The sequence below is a fragment of the Mustela lutreola genome, chromosome 11 (genome assembly GCF_030435805.1).
Source record: "Mustela lutreola isolate mMusLut2 chromosome 11, mMusLut2.pri, whole genome shotgun sequence".
Lineage (NCBI taxonomy): Eukaryota > Metazoa > Chordata > Mammalia > Carnivora > Mustelidae > Mustela > Mustela lutreola.
In genome coordinates this window covers 71,784,372-71,798,422 of record NC_081300.1, presented here as the reverse complement: position 1 = coordinate 71,798,422, position 14,051 = coordinate 71,784,372, and the positions used below count along the sequence as shown (strand labels likewise).

At 52.7% G+C, this 14,051-nt stretch overlaps 1 protein-coding gene across 1 annotated transcript in view; it reads right to left on the bottom strand.

The window, feature by feature from the left end:
- Positions 1-2,852: 2,852 nt before the first annotated feature.
- Positions 2,853-14,051, bottom strand: part of MN1 (MN1 proto-oncogene, transcriptional regulator) — a 47,371-nt gene continuing 36,172 nt past the window's right edge. The window contains exon 2 of the mRNA XM_059139778.1: positions 2,853-5,913. Coding sequence (XP_058995761.1) covers positions 5,732-5,913 — 182 coding nt within the window. The 3' untranslated portion in view covers positions 2,853-5,731. The remainder of the gene's footprint in view (positions 5,914-14,051) is intronic.

The window sequence follows — 14,051 nt, the reverse complement described above, 5'->3', positions numbered from 1 at the left end:
CACCCTGAACACTTAAGATTCATGGGTTTCCTTGTGTGTAGATCATGCCTCAATCCTGTAAAGGTGATAAAGGGGAGTGGGGAACAATGGGTTAAATAAACAAAAGTTCCTTTCCAAGACGTATAAGGGTACAGCTGCTCAGGAAACAGTCTGGTGTTCCCTGAAAAAGTTAAAATGAGGGGTTACCACGGGACCGGGTGATTCTGCTCCTAGGTTATACACCCAGAGGTTTGAAAACATATGTTCACAGAGAAACTGGCACCTTCAATGTTCACAGCAATATTATGTATAATAGCCCAAAAGTGTGAATAGCCTTCATGCGTGTCCACTGGCAACTAGATAAAAATGGGGTATGTTCATAGAACAGAATAGTATTTAGTCATTAAAAAGGAGCCAACCTGAAAACTTCAGGCTAAGTGAAGGAAGCCAGCCACAAAAGGCCACAGATTGTATGATTCTATTTATGTGAAATGTCCAGAATAGGCAAAGCCAAAGAGACAGCAAGTAAATTAGTGGTTACCAGGGGCTGGAAGGAGCGGGTAATTGGAATTTAATGATCATGAGTACAGGGTTTCTTTTTTGGGTGATAAGAATGTTCTAGAAATGGATGGCAAGGATGGTCGCACAACATTGTAAATACACAGAAAGCCACTGGATTCTATGCTTTAAAATCATTTAAATGGTGAGTTTTATGTGAATAAATTTTATCTCAACAAAAAAACTTTTCTCCAAGGTTCCTGGGGCACCTCATTAGACCACGTGATAACTGCAGAATTTGGTACTCACCCACAATCACGTCCACCTCGGGCCAGCGCAGTTTGGGGGCCAAAGTTTGGCACTTCCCACACATTGCAGTGCTCTGGGTGGGGTCCTTCCTGCCCGTCCTCTTGTCAGGGAGGGAAACCCATGGTCTTCTGTGCTCTTAGAATCGTTTTCTAATTTTTTTTTAAAGGGGAAGGGGATGGAATGTCCTTCTTTCACCTCACCCTAGCTCTGGAAGAGCAGAGGGTCCACCCAACCTCCTCCATCCCCTCGTCAGAGCTGGGTGGAGGAGGTATGTGCTAGAACATTCGGGTAAGATGACACTTCTCTGTCAATTCAGAAAGCTCACCCTGCAACGTGTGCCCTACCCTGGAGCCCTAAGAGGGACCCTCCCTGAGGCCAAAATGCACCCCACATGGGGCAGCTCCTAAGTCACAGGTTCCCACTTATCCCTAAGGGACGTGCCAGTCCATGGCTCTCTGGTTCCTGGGCCCTCCGCAACACTCCCTCATTCATTTCACACTGACCTGAAGTCTCTCCAATGCCCACACCCAGTGCTCATCATTCTGTCATTTCTCTTCCCTTCCCTGCGTACTGAATGGGATCATATACCACTGTCACTTTGAGCAGGAGACCTTTAAAGGTTAGAGAGATTTTTAAGCTTCTCCAAATTAAAGTGGATATACAGGCCTTGTCCTTAAAACTTTATATTCTGACAAATACCCCTTTGCGTATATGAAGAAACCTTTAAACATTGAAGGCAAGAAATACAACAAAATTTCTGCCAAATCAGGGCCAATTTATATGCTGGAATGAATAAGATGAGCTCCTACTCATCCTTCAAAACCCCAAATGGACAAAACCTGCTAAAAGAAACCTGCCCTAAACCCCCTATATGGGATTCGGGAATCTCAGAGTGACATTTGTCTTCTGTACTGCCATAGGTTATGGGGCATTGTCTTCCCTCACTTTTAACTGTCAATTTACTTGTCTATCTCTTCACCCCCCAAAACCCCTTCTATAAACCAATGTCTTGCATGACCTTGAATCTGAGGCTGCAGGTACCAGAACAAAGCTGATGCCAAAGGGTGGCAGAGCTTTTATAGGGCCTGGAACAGGGCTGGTGCTCATAGTAACCTGCAAGCTAGATGTTATTTGCTCCATTAAAAAAAAAAAGAAAGAAAGAAAGAAAAGAAATTTTACTTATTTATTGGTAGGGGGCAGAGAAAGAGTCACAAGCCGACTCCCTCCTGAGCCGGGAGCCCCAGGCTGGACCAGATCCCACAACCCCGAGCCCAAAGCAAGAGCTGGAAGCTTAAACAACTGAGCCACTCAGGTGCCCCTCTTTGCTCCATTTTTGAGAAAAGAAAATGGAGACCACTTTTAAACCACTTGCCCAGAACCCATGGTTGTAAGCAGAGGAAGCAGCATCCAATCCAGGACAGCCAGATCCCAAAAGGCTGTCAGCTGTGCCATGCTCCAATTAATGCAGGTGGGGCCCTCTTATCTGCTGGGTCCACCCACGTTGTCTCCTGTAACTTCACAAGTTCTACTCATTTCACAGATGAGGGAAAGGAGGAAGCGAGACGCTACACACATAACTTGTAGGAGATCACAAAGCTTACTGGGATGCGAACTCAGCCTGCGACCCAAGAGAAGCCTCACGATATGGCCACCTGGGTGGTCTCTCCTTGCCCCCTCCCTCCCACACCAATCAGACACAAGCGGTTTTCAGTCCCAGAAGGATCAAGCCTCCCAGGGCACATGGGTTGTCACGGGGCTGGGAGAGAGGGGAGAGGTGTCCCTGGCATCTGGTGGGTAGAGGCTGGGGATCCTGCTCAACATCTTACAGGGCAGGAGACAGACACCACAAAGCACTATTCAGCCCGAGTGTCACAGTGTCCAGGTTGAGAAACTCTAAGATGACTCAGTGTAGAACAGCATCGACACACACAGGCACACGCGCACACATGCGCACTGCAGTGTCCAGACCTGCGCTCCCAGCCCCCATGGGATTCTGAATAGACCTATGGAAAAAGAGGGAGTGTGGGGGGGAAATGAAGCAAGACCCACCCACAAATGTACCACAGTCACCATTAACGTCATATTTATTGTTATTTAGCTGCTCAGGAAAACATATACAGGTATATACAATATGCATGAATACAGAAGACTGCACTTTACATATTTTTTTAAAAAAGAAAGAAAAAAATAACACTCAATTTCATGAGCTATTGTCACAGTCTTCCAACCAAGCATTTCAGAAATGAATTTCTTTTAAGAGTCAAAAAAGATTACAGGATTGCCTAACACACAGCAGAGTTAAGATTTTATATTTTACATGTGCAATAACGTTTTCGTTTTCTTTCCCAAAAAAAGTTTGCTATGCAGTACCGATTACCAGTGTTTGGAGTCTCGTGGGTTGGGTGTGTTTTTAATTTGCTTTTATTCTTTCCATTAAACCAAATTTAATGAAATAACATCCTTTTGCTTAAGGCTATTTTTAAAGCTGTTCCATTCTGGGGTCATGGGGAGCGAGAAAGTTTAAAACTTCAGGGGTTTCCGACGCTGCTAGGACTACGGAGCTGATGGCCAGGTGCTAATGAACTCAACCCAGGGAAAGTCAAAGACGAAAGTCGAGACTCTTGGCTCCCCGGCCTTAAGCAATGAAGGAGAAATCATTCCTGTTTAAAAAATAAAGTGATAAAGCTCTCAAACAGCTGTACATTGCGGAATCAGAAGGGGCGTGGAGTTTTGCTCAGACTATGGCTGATTTCTCCTGCGGCCCCTGGCAGGAGCAACATTCTCTATGTCTTTCCTCTGGTGGCAGAACTCCAGGACTGAGTCAGTTCACACCTTACCACTGCTGATCAATTCACACCACCTGCTCTTCTGCCTGTCTGCTGCCGGCCCCCAGGGGCCAGACCTGGGCCCCTGGTTGATGGCCCCAGCAAAGGCAATCCAGACGCCGACCTGAGCCAAAAGGGCCCCAGCAGGAAAGAAGAGGGAGGAGAAAGAGCAAGATTTTTCTGGACACTCTTCTCCCTTTGCTGGAAAGTTCTTTGAAATAAACAATGTGGGTGTTGTATGGTGAACTCAAAGACTTCAGGTCACTTACTTAAAAAACAACAACAAAAAAGCCAGGTCTAGAAACTCTGGGGACCTGGGGACAGAGGGGAGGGGGCGCCAGGTTCAAAATAGAGCATTTAGCAAGACTTGCTCTTTAGCAAAAATAGAAGGAAAATGGTGGAGTTACTGGTTTGGGTGAAGGGCTATCAGTCACTTCTTGTCTGACCCACCCTGGAGTCTGTGTGCCCCTCACGACCCCCCACCCCTGAATCATAAGAGCCTTTTATAGGCCTCCACAGCACCCAAAAGTGCCCGCCCCACCAGCACTGGACCAGCAATGTCTGCCACTCTGGGTCCTCGAAGTTGGGTGGGGGGTGTCCAGGAGCCCTGCTCAATACTGCCTGCTCACCTAGCCACCCCCCATCTTTGCTCAAAGAGTTGATTCCTTGGTGAGGCGCCTGGAACAGGGCTCTAGTTTTGCAATAGGGTGAGATTAAATCAAAAGGTGGGGAGCAGGGGGTATTCTGGGGTTAAAGAAAAAGGCCTAGGCATCAAAGTCATTGTTTCCTTCCGATAGCCCTCAGGAACCTGTCAACCTCTGCAAAGAAATACACCCAGGTTCAGAGAAGGGGGGCTTGGCAGGCTGAGCCTGGGGGCTCCTTCCCTGAGCCCCCAGAAAAGTGCTGGCAAAAGCCTCAACCCTCCCAGGGATGGGGGGCTACCCAGGTTGGAGGGGGAGAAATAGATGGGCAGCAAGGACAGAATGGGAGTGGTCGGGAAGATACATGCAGTCCCACATCCTTCCTCCCCCAAGGCCTGGCTGGCATCAGCTGTGTGGGCAAAGTTCAAGGGCTGAGAATGGATCCTCCCCCAACTTGGGCACCCAAGACCCGGCCAGCCCCGCTACAACAGGGCGGAAGCCGGGAGCCCCCAGAGACTCTGCAAGCTGGAAGGACACCATCCCTCGTGCACACAGGACTGCTTAGCATAGCACGAACATTCAGAGCCTGGGCGTTTGCACAGAGGCCCAGAAAAGGAGAGAAAACACCACTGTTGAACATTCCGACTCCTTCCCACTGAGCGGGCTGGACACGTCATCACCTCCGTTGCAGAGAGGACAGCTTCCAGCAGAAGACAGAATGGAGCTGAGGGCTGAGCGTGTGTTTGTAGGAACGAAAATATATCTCTCTCTATTTTCTTAGGGAACAGACAAAACAAAATCCCAGGCGGAATACCTAAGGGGGGCATTAATTGTTTGGCTCCTGCCTGACTGATGACAGTTGGGTGTCAATATATAATATCGTGATGACAATTTGACTTTCGCCCGGCAATATTCCAGAACTACTATTCTCTAGGATTTCCATTTTAATAAGCAGTGAACAAAGCAAAAAGGAGAAAAAAAAAAAAAAAGAAGACTGGGGATTGGTGAGGAGAGGAATGAGAATAAAAGAGAATAAAAAAGAAAGTAACTCTTGTCTTATTACGAAATAACAATGCTTGGACATACAGCAGCATGAAAATAAAACAAGGAAAGAGGTCATCTAAAAAAAAACGTATGCCAAGATTACAGAAAAACGGGAATTATCTAGCAGGAAAAAGGCTGAAGCAAAAGTTTGCTAACTGCAGAAGGGTTAACACTGGTAACATACTGTGGCAGACGAGTTTTCTTTTTTAAAAAAATTTTTTGAGGTCCCCCCCCCCCTTTTAAATTAACCCTTTCCGGTCCATATGCCACTAAGCAGGTACCAACCTAGAAAAAAAAATCATCCACTCAGCAATAGTGGCCCTTTCAAATTAATAGGAGGGTGGGGTCAAGGGAAGGGGTTTGGGGCAGGGTTAGGGGGAGGAGGCGGTGGGAGGGGGAGAAGGGCCTGGTGGGGGTTGGGCATTTCTTGTCAATTCAAGTCAGGGCGGCCACGAATGTCCCAAATCTGTTGGAAATGTCGGAGTGCAGGGACCGCCAGGTGGGCACAGAGGCTCGGGCCTTGGCGTCACCCACGTCGTCTGTGCAGTGGACAGACAGGCACTGCAAGTGGCTCCCCGGCTGGGTTGCTGAGGCCTTATTTGCAGGGAGGTCGTGGGCTGTGGAGAAAAAAGGAAGACATGTTAGCAGCAGGCTCAGCTTTTCGGGAGGCCCTTAGGGGACGGGGGAGTGGGAGAGGCAAGGGAAGAGAGGCACCATCCACGCCCTCTTTTCATGCCTGAAGACCGTCTCATCTGAGGAGAGCTAGAGAAGTTTCGTTCAAATCCCCCTGCTGTTGCCTCTGACATGGCTGTGAGACCTTAGCCAAGGGTAAGACTCTGGCTCGATATCAGGTTTTCCCCCCTCAGGAAATGGGAGAATTGCACAGGGTTGGCCCATCTCTGATGGACTAGAGTTCCCAGAAGATTGACTGGACATAAAATAAGGTGGACAGGCTTCCTGGAGGAGGAGCATCTAACCTGGGCGTTGAGGCATATGTAAGAGTTCACCAGATGCAGTTAGGGGTAGAGGGGAGGGTTGTCTATGTCTAGAACACAGCCCTTTCTCTTATCATCCTCTGAACATTTGCTAGAGACCCACTATGTGCTGGGAACCTCCTGAAACAGTACGACACTGCTCAGAGCAGAAGAGTCCAGACTCCCCAATCAGACGAGTGCCCTTGGCCCAACCCAAGCTGCTTTATGAAGGGACTTCCGGTGATGGGATGAGGGAGTCGGTGAAAATGCTTGCCACTTCCTTCTCACATAGTCACACAGCATCAGAAACACCACAGATCATAGCGATGCCTGAGTTAGACCAACTTGCAGGGAAAGAAGTTTGATAACCACTCACACCTTAGTATGAATTACACTCAAAGAGAGTAAGAACTGGGGGTTCAGAGGCAGGGAAGGAATGGAACAGTCATTTTGGGGAGCTGCTAGTTTACTGCTACCAAGTGGCCAATGGTTCTGTTCTCAGATCTACTCTATTTACGAGTGTCCTCATCATTTCCACTTTTTAGAGCCTGACTCTCAGAGAAGAGAGGCGACCTGCCCAAGGTCACACAGCCAGGAAGGGGCAGAGCTGGGCTTGATCGTGAGCCTGTGGTCAATCTCTTGACTCCGAAGAAGTGAGCAAAGCTGTAATTGGGGGTGGGGGCCCCACTCCAGCTGAGGGAGCACGCCCAGATACTGAACTCCACGACCGGCCCGCCCTCCCAGCAGGGCCCTGTGCCAGGCAGGAGCTACCCCACCCATCCCACCCTCTGGGATTAAGGGGGAGGCCTCCCCTGGGAGTTGAGCCATAGCCTGCAGAGAAAATCCTCCCAGAGGATGGGCCAGGCTGTGACTAACCGGGCTTCCACCCTGGAGCCCCAGAGACACCCAGCTAAGGACCTTCCTGCCAGGAGCAGCTGGGCCCGGGGGGGAAGATTCTCTCCCTTGTTCTTTTCCTCATTCATCCAATTAATAAGGCCTTACTGAGTCCCTACTATGTGCCAGGCGTGGCTCCAGCCCTGCAGATCCGGCCGGAAGTAAGGCAGATGCTATCTTTGTCTTCCTCCTCCAGGAGCTGGCAGTGAAGGCAGGAGAGAGCATCACAGACACCATGGGGCTTGAATCCTAATCCCAGCCCCACCACCATGTGGCAAGAGGTCTGCCCCTCTTCCACTCTCCGAACCTTAGTTCCTTATTGCAGAAGTGGGGGTCATGTCCTCTCCTTCAGGCCTTATAATGGCCTGGCATACAGAGAGATCCCCTCCCCACAGAGCTGCTGGCATAGTCTCTGACGGTTCAGGAGGTGAGGGGTCCTTGCAGCCATCTAGAGGCCCCCAAGCCTCATCCCTTTCTTGGGACTGACCAGGCGGGCACATTCCTGCCCATGAGACTGGCATCTATGCGCCCATTTCATAGAAGGAGAAGCTGAGGCCCTGGGCTCCAGGTTTCAAAGCTCGTTAGCAGTGGTAGTCCTAGAATGCTGTTAATGCCACACCCAGGGACTCCTGGGGAGAAGGTACCCCAGGAAGTTAGGACCCTCAGTTTCCCCCGCCCCACACCTCTGCTCTTGAGCCTAGGCTTTGCTCCTAGTGACACCCCACTCCCTAATCCCCTCAGAAGGAATCCTGTTCCAAGCATTGTGAGATCTGGACTGGGGAAAGGGAGCATCTGCCATGGAGAGAGAGAAGATTCTGAAAAGGATTCCTTATTTCACTTCACACTCATGATCTCAAGGAGCCAACACAGCAAGGCTTGTGCTCATTGCACAGGTAGGAAACCAAGGCCCCTTGCCAAAGTCCACCCAGCTAAAGAAAGACAAGACCCCCAGAACCAGGCACCTGGCACCTGGCTCCCTTGCTCTGGGACTGCAACGCTAGGAAGGTGAAGGAAAGCTGCCATTTTCCGAGTTCTGTGCTCAGACGGAGGAGGCTTGCAGACCCTTCTGGGAGCTGCATTTGCTGAGTGATCTTTCCAGACTGGCCCAAATAGCCACGTGTCCTCGAGATGCCATATTCCCCAGTTCTGGGTGACTCCAAAGCATACCATGTGCCAACCCTAGAGACAGCTGCTCCTCTTCCTTGGAGAAGATTTAGTGAGGGCACGCCAGGCACACAGCGGAAGATGTCCCTGTGTTATCTCATTCCATCCCACGCCCCCCGCAAGCCCAACAGCTGGGCGCCTCTTCTCCCCACATTAGAACGGGAACCTGGGGCTCAGAGAGGGTGAGGGGCTTGCCCAACGTCACAGGGCATAGGCGCAGGATTCCCCAGCCTCTGCCTGGGACAAGCAAGAGAGTCTGGTATCCATGGGGAATGTTTTTAAGAGAGAATATTATTCTTCAGTTCTTGACAACCCAAGCATGACCAAACTCATCCTCCCGCCAGATTCATTCCAGCTGGGGGGACCCAACACGCCCTAGGACCGCAGCTCCCCTCCACCCCTCCAGGGCTGCTGAGTGGCTGCAAATAAATCAGTCCCACGGAAGCCGCCTCAAGTCAGGGCCTGCCCCTGCTCCAGAGAAGTCCCCAGTCCCCACTCCTTGGTGATGGCAGGCATGCCGGCCCCCTACACAAGGACCCAGAGAAAAAACCACCCTCCCCAAGCTCCCAGGACTAGGAGTTACTCAGTGCACACAGACACCAATGCAGACCTTCACATTTTCTACTTGTTAGCGACCAGCCTCCCCATCAGACTGTGGCATCGCAGTACCCTGCACACAGGGGCTCCGTTGGGGGCCTGGGGTTGTGGAGTGATTCTCATCCCTATTTGACAGATGGGAAGACTGAGGCCCTGGGTGGGGGAGGCGGGGGAACTGCGCAGGCATCACCCAGGGCCAGGTCAGCAGCTTGGACCAGCCCTCTCCTTCAAGTCCGGGATTCCCCAAGCACTGGGCTGAGGTGAGATCTTGAACCCCCCATACATGGGCAGCTGGCCGCATCTGCAACTTGGGGATGATGATCCCTGGCAGACCCATCTCCGAGCAGCTTGGGGGGATCATACAAGAGAATGACAGGAGACACTGTGCATGTGGGGGGATCATTCCTCGAGGCAGGGGTGTCACCATCTCAAATTGACCCTCACCCCGCGCAGGCAGCCCAGGGGTCGAGGTGAGGGGCTTCCGGTTCTGGGATCCGATGTCACGCCCGCCCAGCAAGGCAGGGCCTGCAGGGCGGAAGCCCGCTCTTCCTTCCCATCCTTCTTCATGTGCACAAACATGTCCTAGCTGATCTATCCAGCCCTTCCCCAGCACCCCCTCCCATCACCACACAGCACACGAGCCACTCGGTCATTTCTGCCACCAACTTGCTACCATGGCATAGAGGTGCTGGCTGCCCCCTGCTCCATCCCACAGTGACCCTGGGGCCTGCGTCGGATGGATCCCCAACAGGGACGGTAAGTGCCACAAAGGGAAGGAGAGAACCTAGAGTCAGTGTCAAAAAAGTGAATAACAAGAGGAATGCCATTTCTCCTACAGGGTTCAACCATGACAGCGCCTACCGCTTGCAGAGCACAGGGCTTTTGCGAACATCACTTCAGCTCCCAGAACCTGAGCCCTGGAAAATGGGGAAAATAATAGGACTGGCCCTCATAGGCGGCGACGAGGATTAAATGAAATGATCCATGTAAAAGGCTTAGCCTGCTGCCCAGCACAGAGCCGACTCCCGCCCGGCAGCACCGCTGACCCACCTGTAGACGCAAACGGAGAAGGGAGAAGGGGACAGACTCGTGTCTGTTTACCTGGGGACACCTCATGGCTCCTTTCCCTCCTAGAGAGGCCACCCACAGAGGGAGCCAGGTGTTCTTTCTTTTTTAAACGTGGCAAAACAGGCCTTGTCACCACCTTGCTCTGCACTCAGGATCCTCAGGACTGGGTCCCAATTTGGGAGAGGCACATGGTCAGGGGTCCTGAGCTGGGGACAGCCGCCACCCCCCAACTCCCTGACCCTCATCCCCTCCCTGAGGCAGGGCTTGGTGGGAGCTGCAGCACCGCACAGCTCTGTCCTTGAACCTTCAGAGAGGGGATTTCTGTCCACCTCCTGTCCACCACCCTCCCACCACCCACCATAGGGAAGGCCAGAGAAAGGGGGTCAGGGGGGTCAGGGGGACCTCCAGGTAGGGCCCAGATCAAAGGTTCCCTGGCTGCGCATCCAGAGCATGCCCTGGGCAAGGTGTTAACCTGTACTGCAAAATGGGAACCAAGTTCACAGGCATCTGGGAGGATTAATGGAGATAACACGGATAAAGACTTTAATCACGTGATGAGCTCCCCAAAAACGTTAGCTGCTCTTAGGGTTATTACACTCACTGGGCTTTAACTACCCAGGACCTCGGAGGTGGTTGGAGCTAATCCTGCCAAATGCCAGTAGGGGATACTGGCCACAGGATGGTCTCTTTGTCTCTGTGGGTGCCAGGGAGGGAAGGTAGGGTGGGGGCCTGCCTTGCCCCCTGCCCCCCAAGGTGGGGTGGGGCAGGGGGACCAGGGTACGATCCCAGGCAAAGCAGGCAAATTAGAATTCCGTGCGTATTTTTAACTTCCAGCTTATGTAAGGAGCAGTGTGGGCCCCAGAACACAATAGCGAATGACTCCCGCCCGACTCACCCTCACCGGATTCCGACAAAGGGAAATGTATTTTGGTTTTTCCTTTATTTGGACCTGGCAGGGGGAGATGCTGGTGTCTGACAGCTGCCACTCAGCTGGAGGGTGGGCCGTTGAGCCCGGAAGCAGAAGCAGGCCTGGGAGCCACAGGGTTGGGCCAGATCCTACCAGCGCCCCTGTCCTGCAGCCTGGGAGGCCTGGAGGCCCCCAGATACTTCCATGACTCTCCCAGCTCCTGTTCCCCATCTCCAAGAAAGGTGGGATATGGCACCCAGGGCACTGAATGTCTCTCTTCACTCTTGCCCAGGCCCCAGAGCCTAAGCACCAGGGAAGGAGGACACTGCCTCCAAAATCCACCCACTTCTCTCCCCACTGCCTCCACCCCGGGCCAGGCCCCCACTGCCTCCTTCCTGCTTCCCCACTGGCCCCCAAGCCCATTTTCCCCTGCGAGTCAGATACCTTTCCCAAAGCACCAACCACGGCAGCCCCTTCTCCTGCTTAAATCTTCCACGGCTCCCCAGTGTTCCCAAGGTAAAGTTCCCAGCTTCGCATAACCTGGCCTGCTCTCCTTGTGGGCCTCCAGCCTCGCCTCTCCGTGCGCCTGCTGTACAGTCTCTCCACGAAGCCCTGATCCTTCCCGCCTCCACAGCCCTGCACCTGCCATTTCTTCTGCCTCGAGCACTCCCCACCCCTCGCCCCTGCTGACTCCTACCTTCTACCTGGCTGTCAGCCTTGTGGCAAAGTTTCTCCAACACCCCTTCTCTGAGGTGGGTAACCCCTCTCCCCGCTCTCACATGACACCCCCTGCCCCCAGCCAGCAATGATGCCTCAGTTGCCCCCCACCCCCGGACTGGCTATAGGGTGCACGGACACCTCTCACCCTGCCAGAAGGGAGGGGGTCCTGTGCTCAGGGCCCTCGACAACAAGCTGCCAAAGATGAAAAACATCATGGGGGAGGGGGGCGCTTTGCAGCCAGAGGACCAAAGTCTGCATCTCGGGCCCTGACGCTCCCCCAGTGGGTTGACCTTGGGCAAACCGCAACCCCTCTCCAAGCCTCAGCTTCCTTCCCCGTGAAATGGGACAAGGATAGCACCCAGCTCCTCGCCAGGTTACCCCAGGTTCTCCGGTGCCTGGCACACGGCAGGTGCTCACGCAATGGCCACCAGCTGTCACAGCAGACAATAGTCACAGGAAAAGATAGCCTTGCCCAGTGGTAAGCAAAGTCACAAGGATTTTTAAGGCGGCACATTTTTAAGAACCTGCCACTGGGAATGGGGGGGACACAACCCTAGTAGGAACTGACCCCCGCCACCCCCATACAACCCCGTGGAAGCCTTCTGCAGGGCCCCACGACCACAAAGCAAAAGCCCTCCTCAGCTGCCTGTCCATATTGGGTCCCTGGCCCATGTCTCCTCCTCCAGGGAGACACACAGGGTCCAGGGGACTCACTTAACTTCGGTCTGAGGGTGGGAACAGCAAATCTAAGCCAGATGGGGGGCCGCACACAGAGGGTCTACAGAGCCACCAACGAAGCAGGAACACGGCACACCCAAACCCCCACTGCTCTCCTCCCCTACCCTCAGCAGCTTTGGGGGAGCCCCAGCTCTGCGTGCTCAGAGCCTGGATTCAAATTCCACCCCGGTCTAAATCTCACCCACTCCATAACCTTGGGCAAGCTCAACTTGCTGCGCCTGGTCCCCCCTCTGGAGAGAGGGGCTAAAAATCTCTCCTGTGACCAACCCCTCTCAGAGGAGCCTGGCCTGAGGGCAGACACACTCACGAGGATCCCAGCTGTCTCTTTGGTCCCTGGCACACAGTAGGCTGCTGAAAAGGATTTGTTAAATATTTTATTTATTTTTTATTTTTTTTTTAATTCTATTTTTAAGTCATCTCTGTACCCAACTTGGAGCTCAAACTTACAACCCTGAGACCCAGAGTTGCATGCTCCACCGACTGAGTCAGCCAGGCGCCCTAGATTTGTTAAATATTTGAAAGAACGATTCACATTCTCATCCCAGCTCTTCACCTGCTTGCTGTGTGACCTTGGGCAAGTCACTCCCCCTCTCTGGGCCTCTTTGGCCCTCTCTGAAATGAACGGTGGTGGGTAGATATACAACCTCCCTGACTCTTTTCATTCCTTCAGGAAAATCAGATTATACATTCGATGTAGGGTGGAAGCTGGGGCAGGAGCCCACCCCAAGTGAGGGACATTAAGATACCTTCACCTAAGGAATCCCCAAGAGCACAACCCTGGGGATCAGGGACAGAGGGTTGGCTGCTGGCAGCCTGAATGATAACTCCAATCAGTCATCTCACAGAGGTCAAGGGACCAGCCCCTCCTCAGCCCAGCCCTCTGCCTGCACCCCACCCATTCCCTCCCCTCCTTTCGAGGACAACTTCAAGCAGGGGTATTACTATGACAAATGAGGAAAGGAAAAGGGAAACGTGAGCCCATCCCCACTGTTGTCAGCTCCAAGGATGATAAGAGTGAGCACTGACCCCAAAACCTGGGGAGAGATGGTCCAACACCAAGTCATTTCGCCCAGGGCGGGGGTGTTAAGGCTCAGAGAGGAGACGTCACTGACCCACAGTCGTGCAGCCAGCCAGTAGAGGAGCCGGGGTCACTCCCAGGTCTGCCTGATGCCACAGTGTGTGGGTCCATCAAAGTCACATGAAAAAGTGAAATTTACCAGGGAAAGTGGTAGGCGCTCCCTCTCCCTGACCCCTATTCTTTCTCTTTGTCTCTCACACGACACCCCCCCCCCAATTCTTTCTCAATCTCTCTGTTCTCTCCCCCTGACCTCAATTCCCTGTCTCTCCCTGAAATCAACTCTCACTTTTTGGGGAAGGGCCGTGATGCTCACAGATGGAATGAGAATGACCCCCAGAGTGACAGAGAAGCCAAGGACAAAATCTGAGGCCCGCCATTCAGTCTTTCTCCACGGACACTGCCTGAGATTTTCCACATCAGTCCAACCTGATAGGCGTGATCCAAAGCCAGCATGGGGGCTCCTAGGAGGAAGAAAGGGCCCCCCACCAAGGATCAGGAGGGACCCTGTGCGGCCCCACCCGCCTGGGCCCCATGAGGGTAAAGAAGGGGCCTCATGCGCACACGGGCCGCCAGGCAACGGAGTCCGGTGGGAGCCTCCGCCGGCCCCTGGAAGCC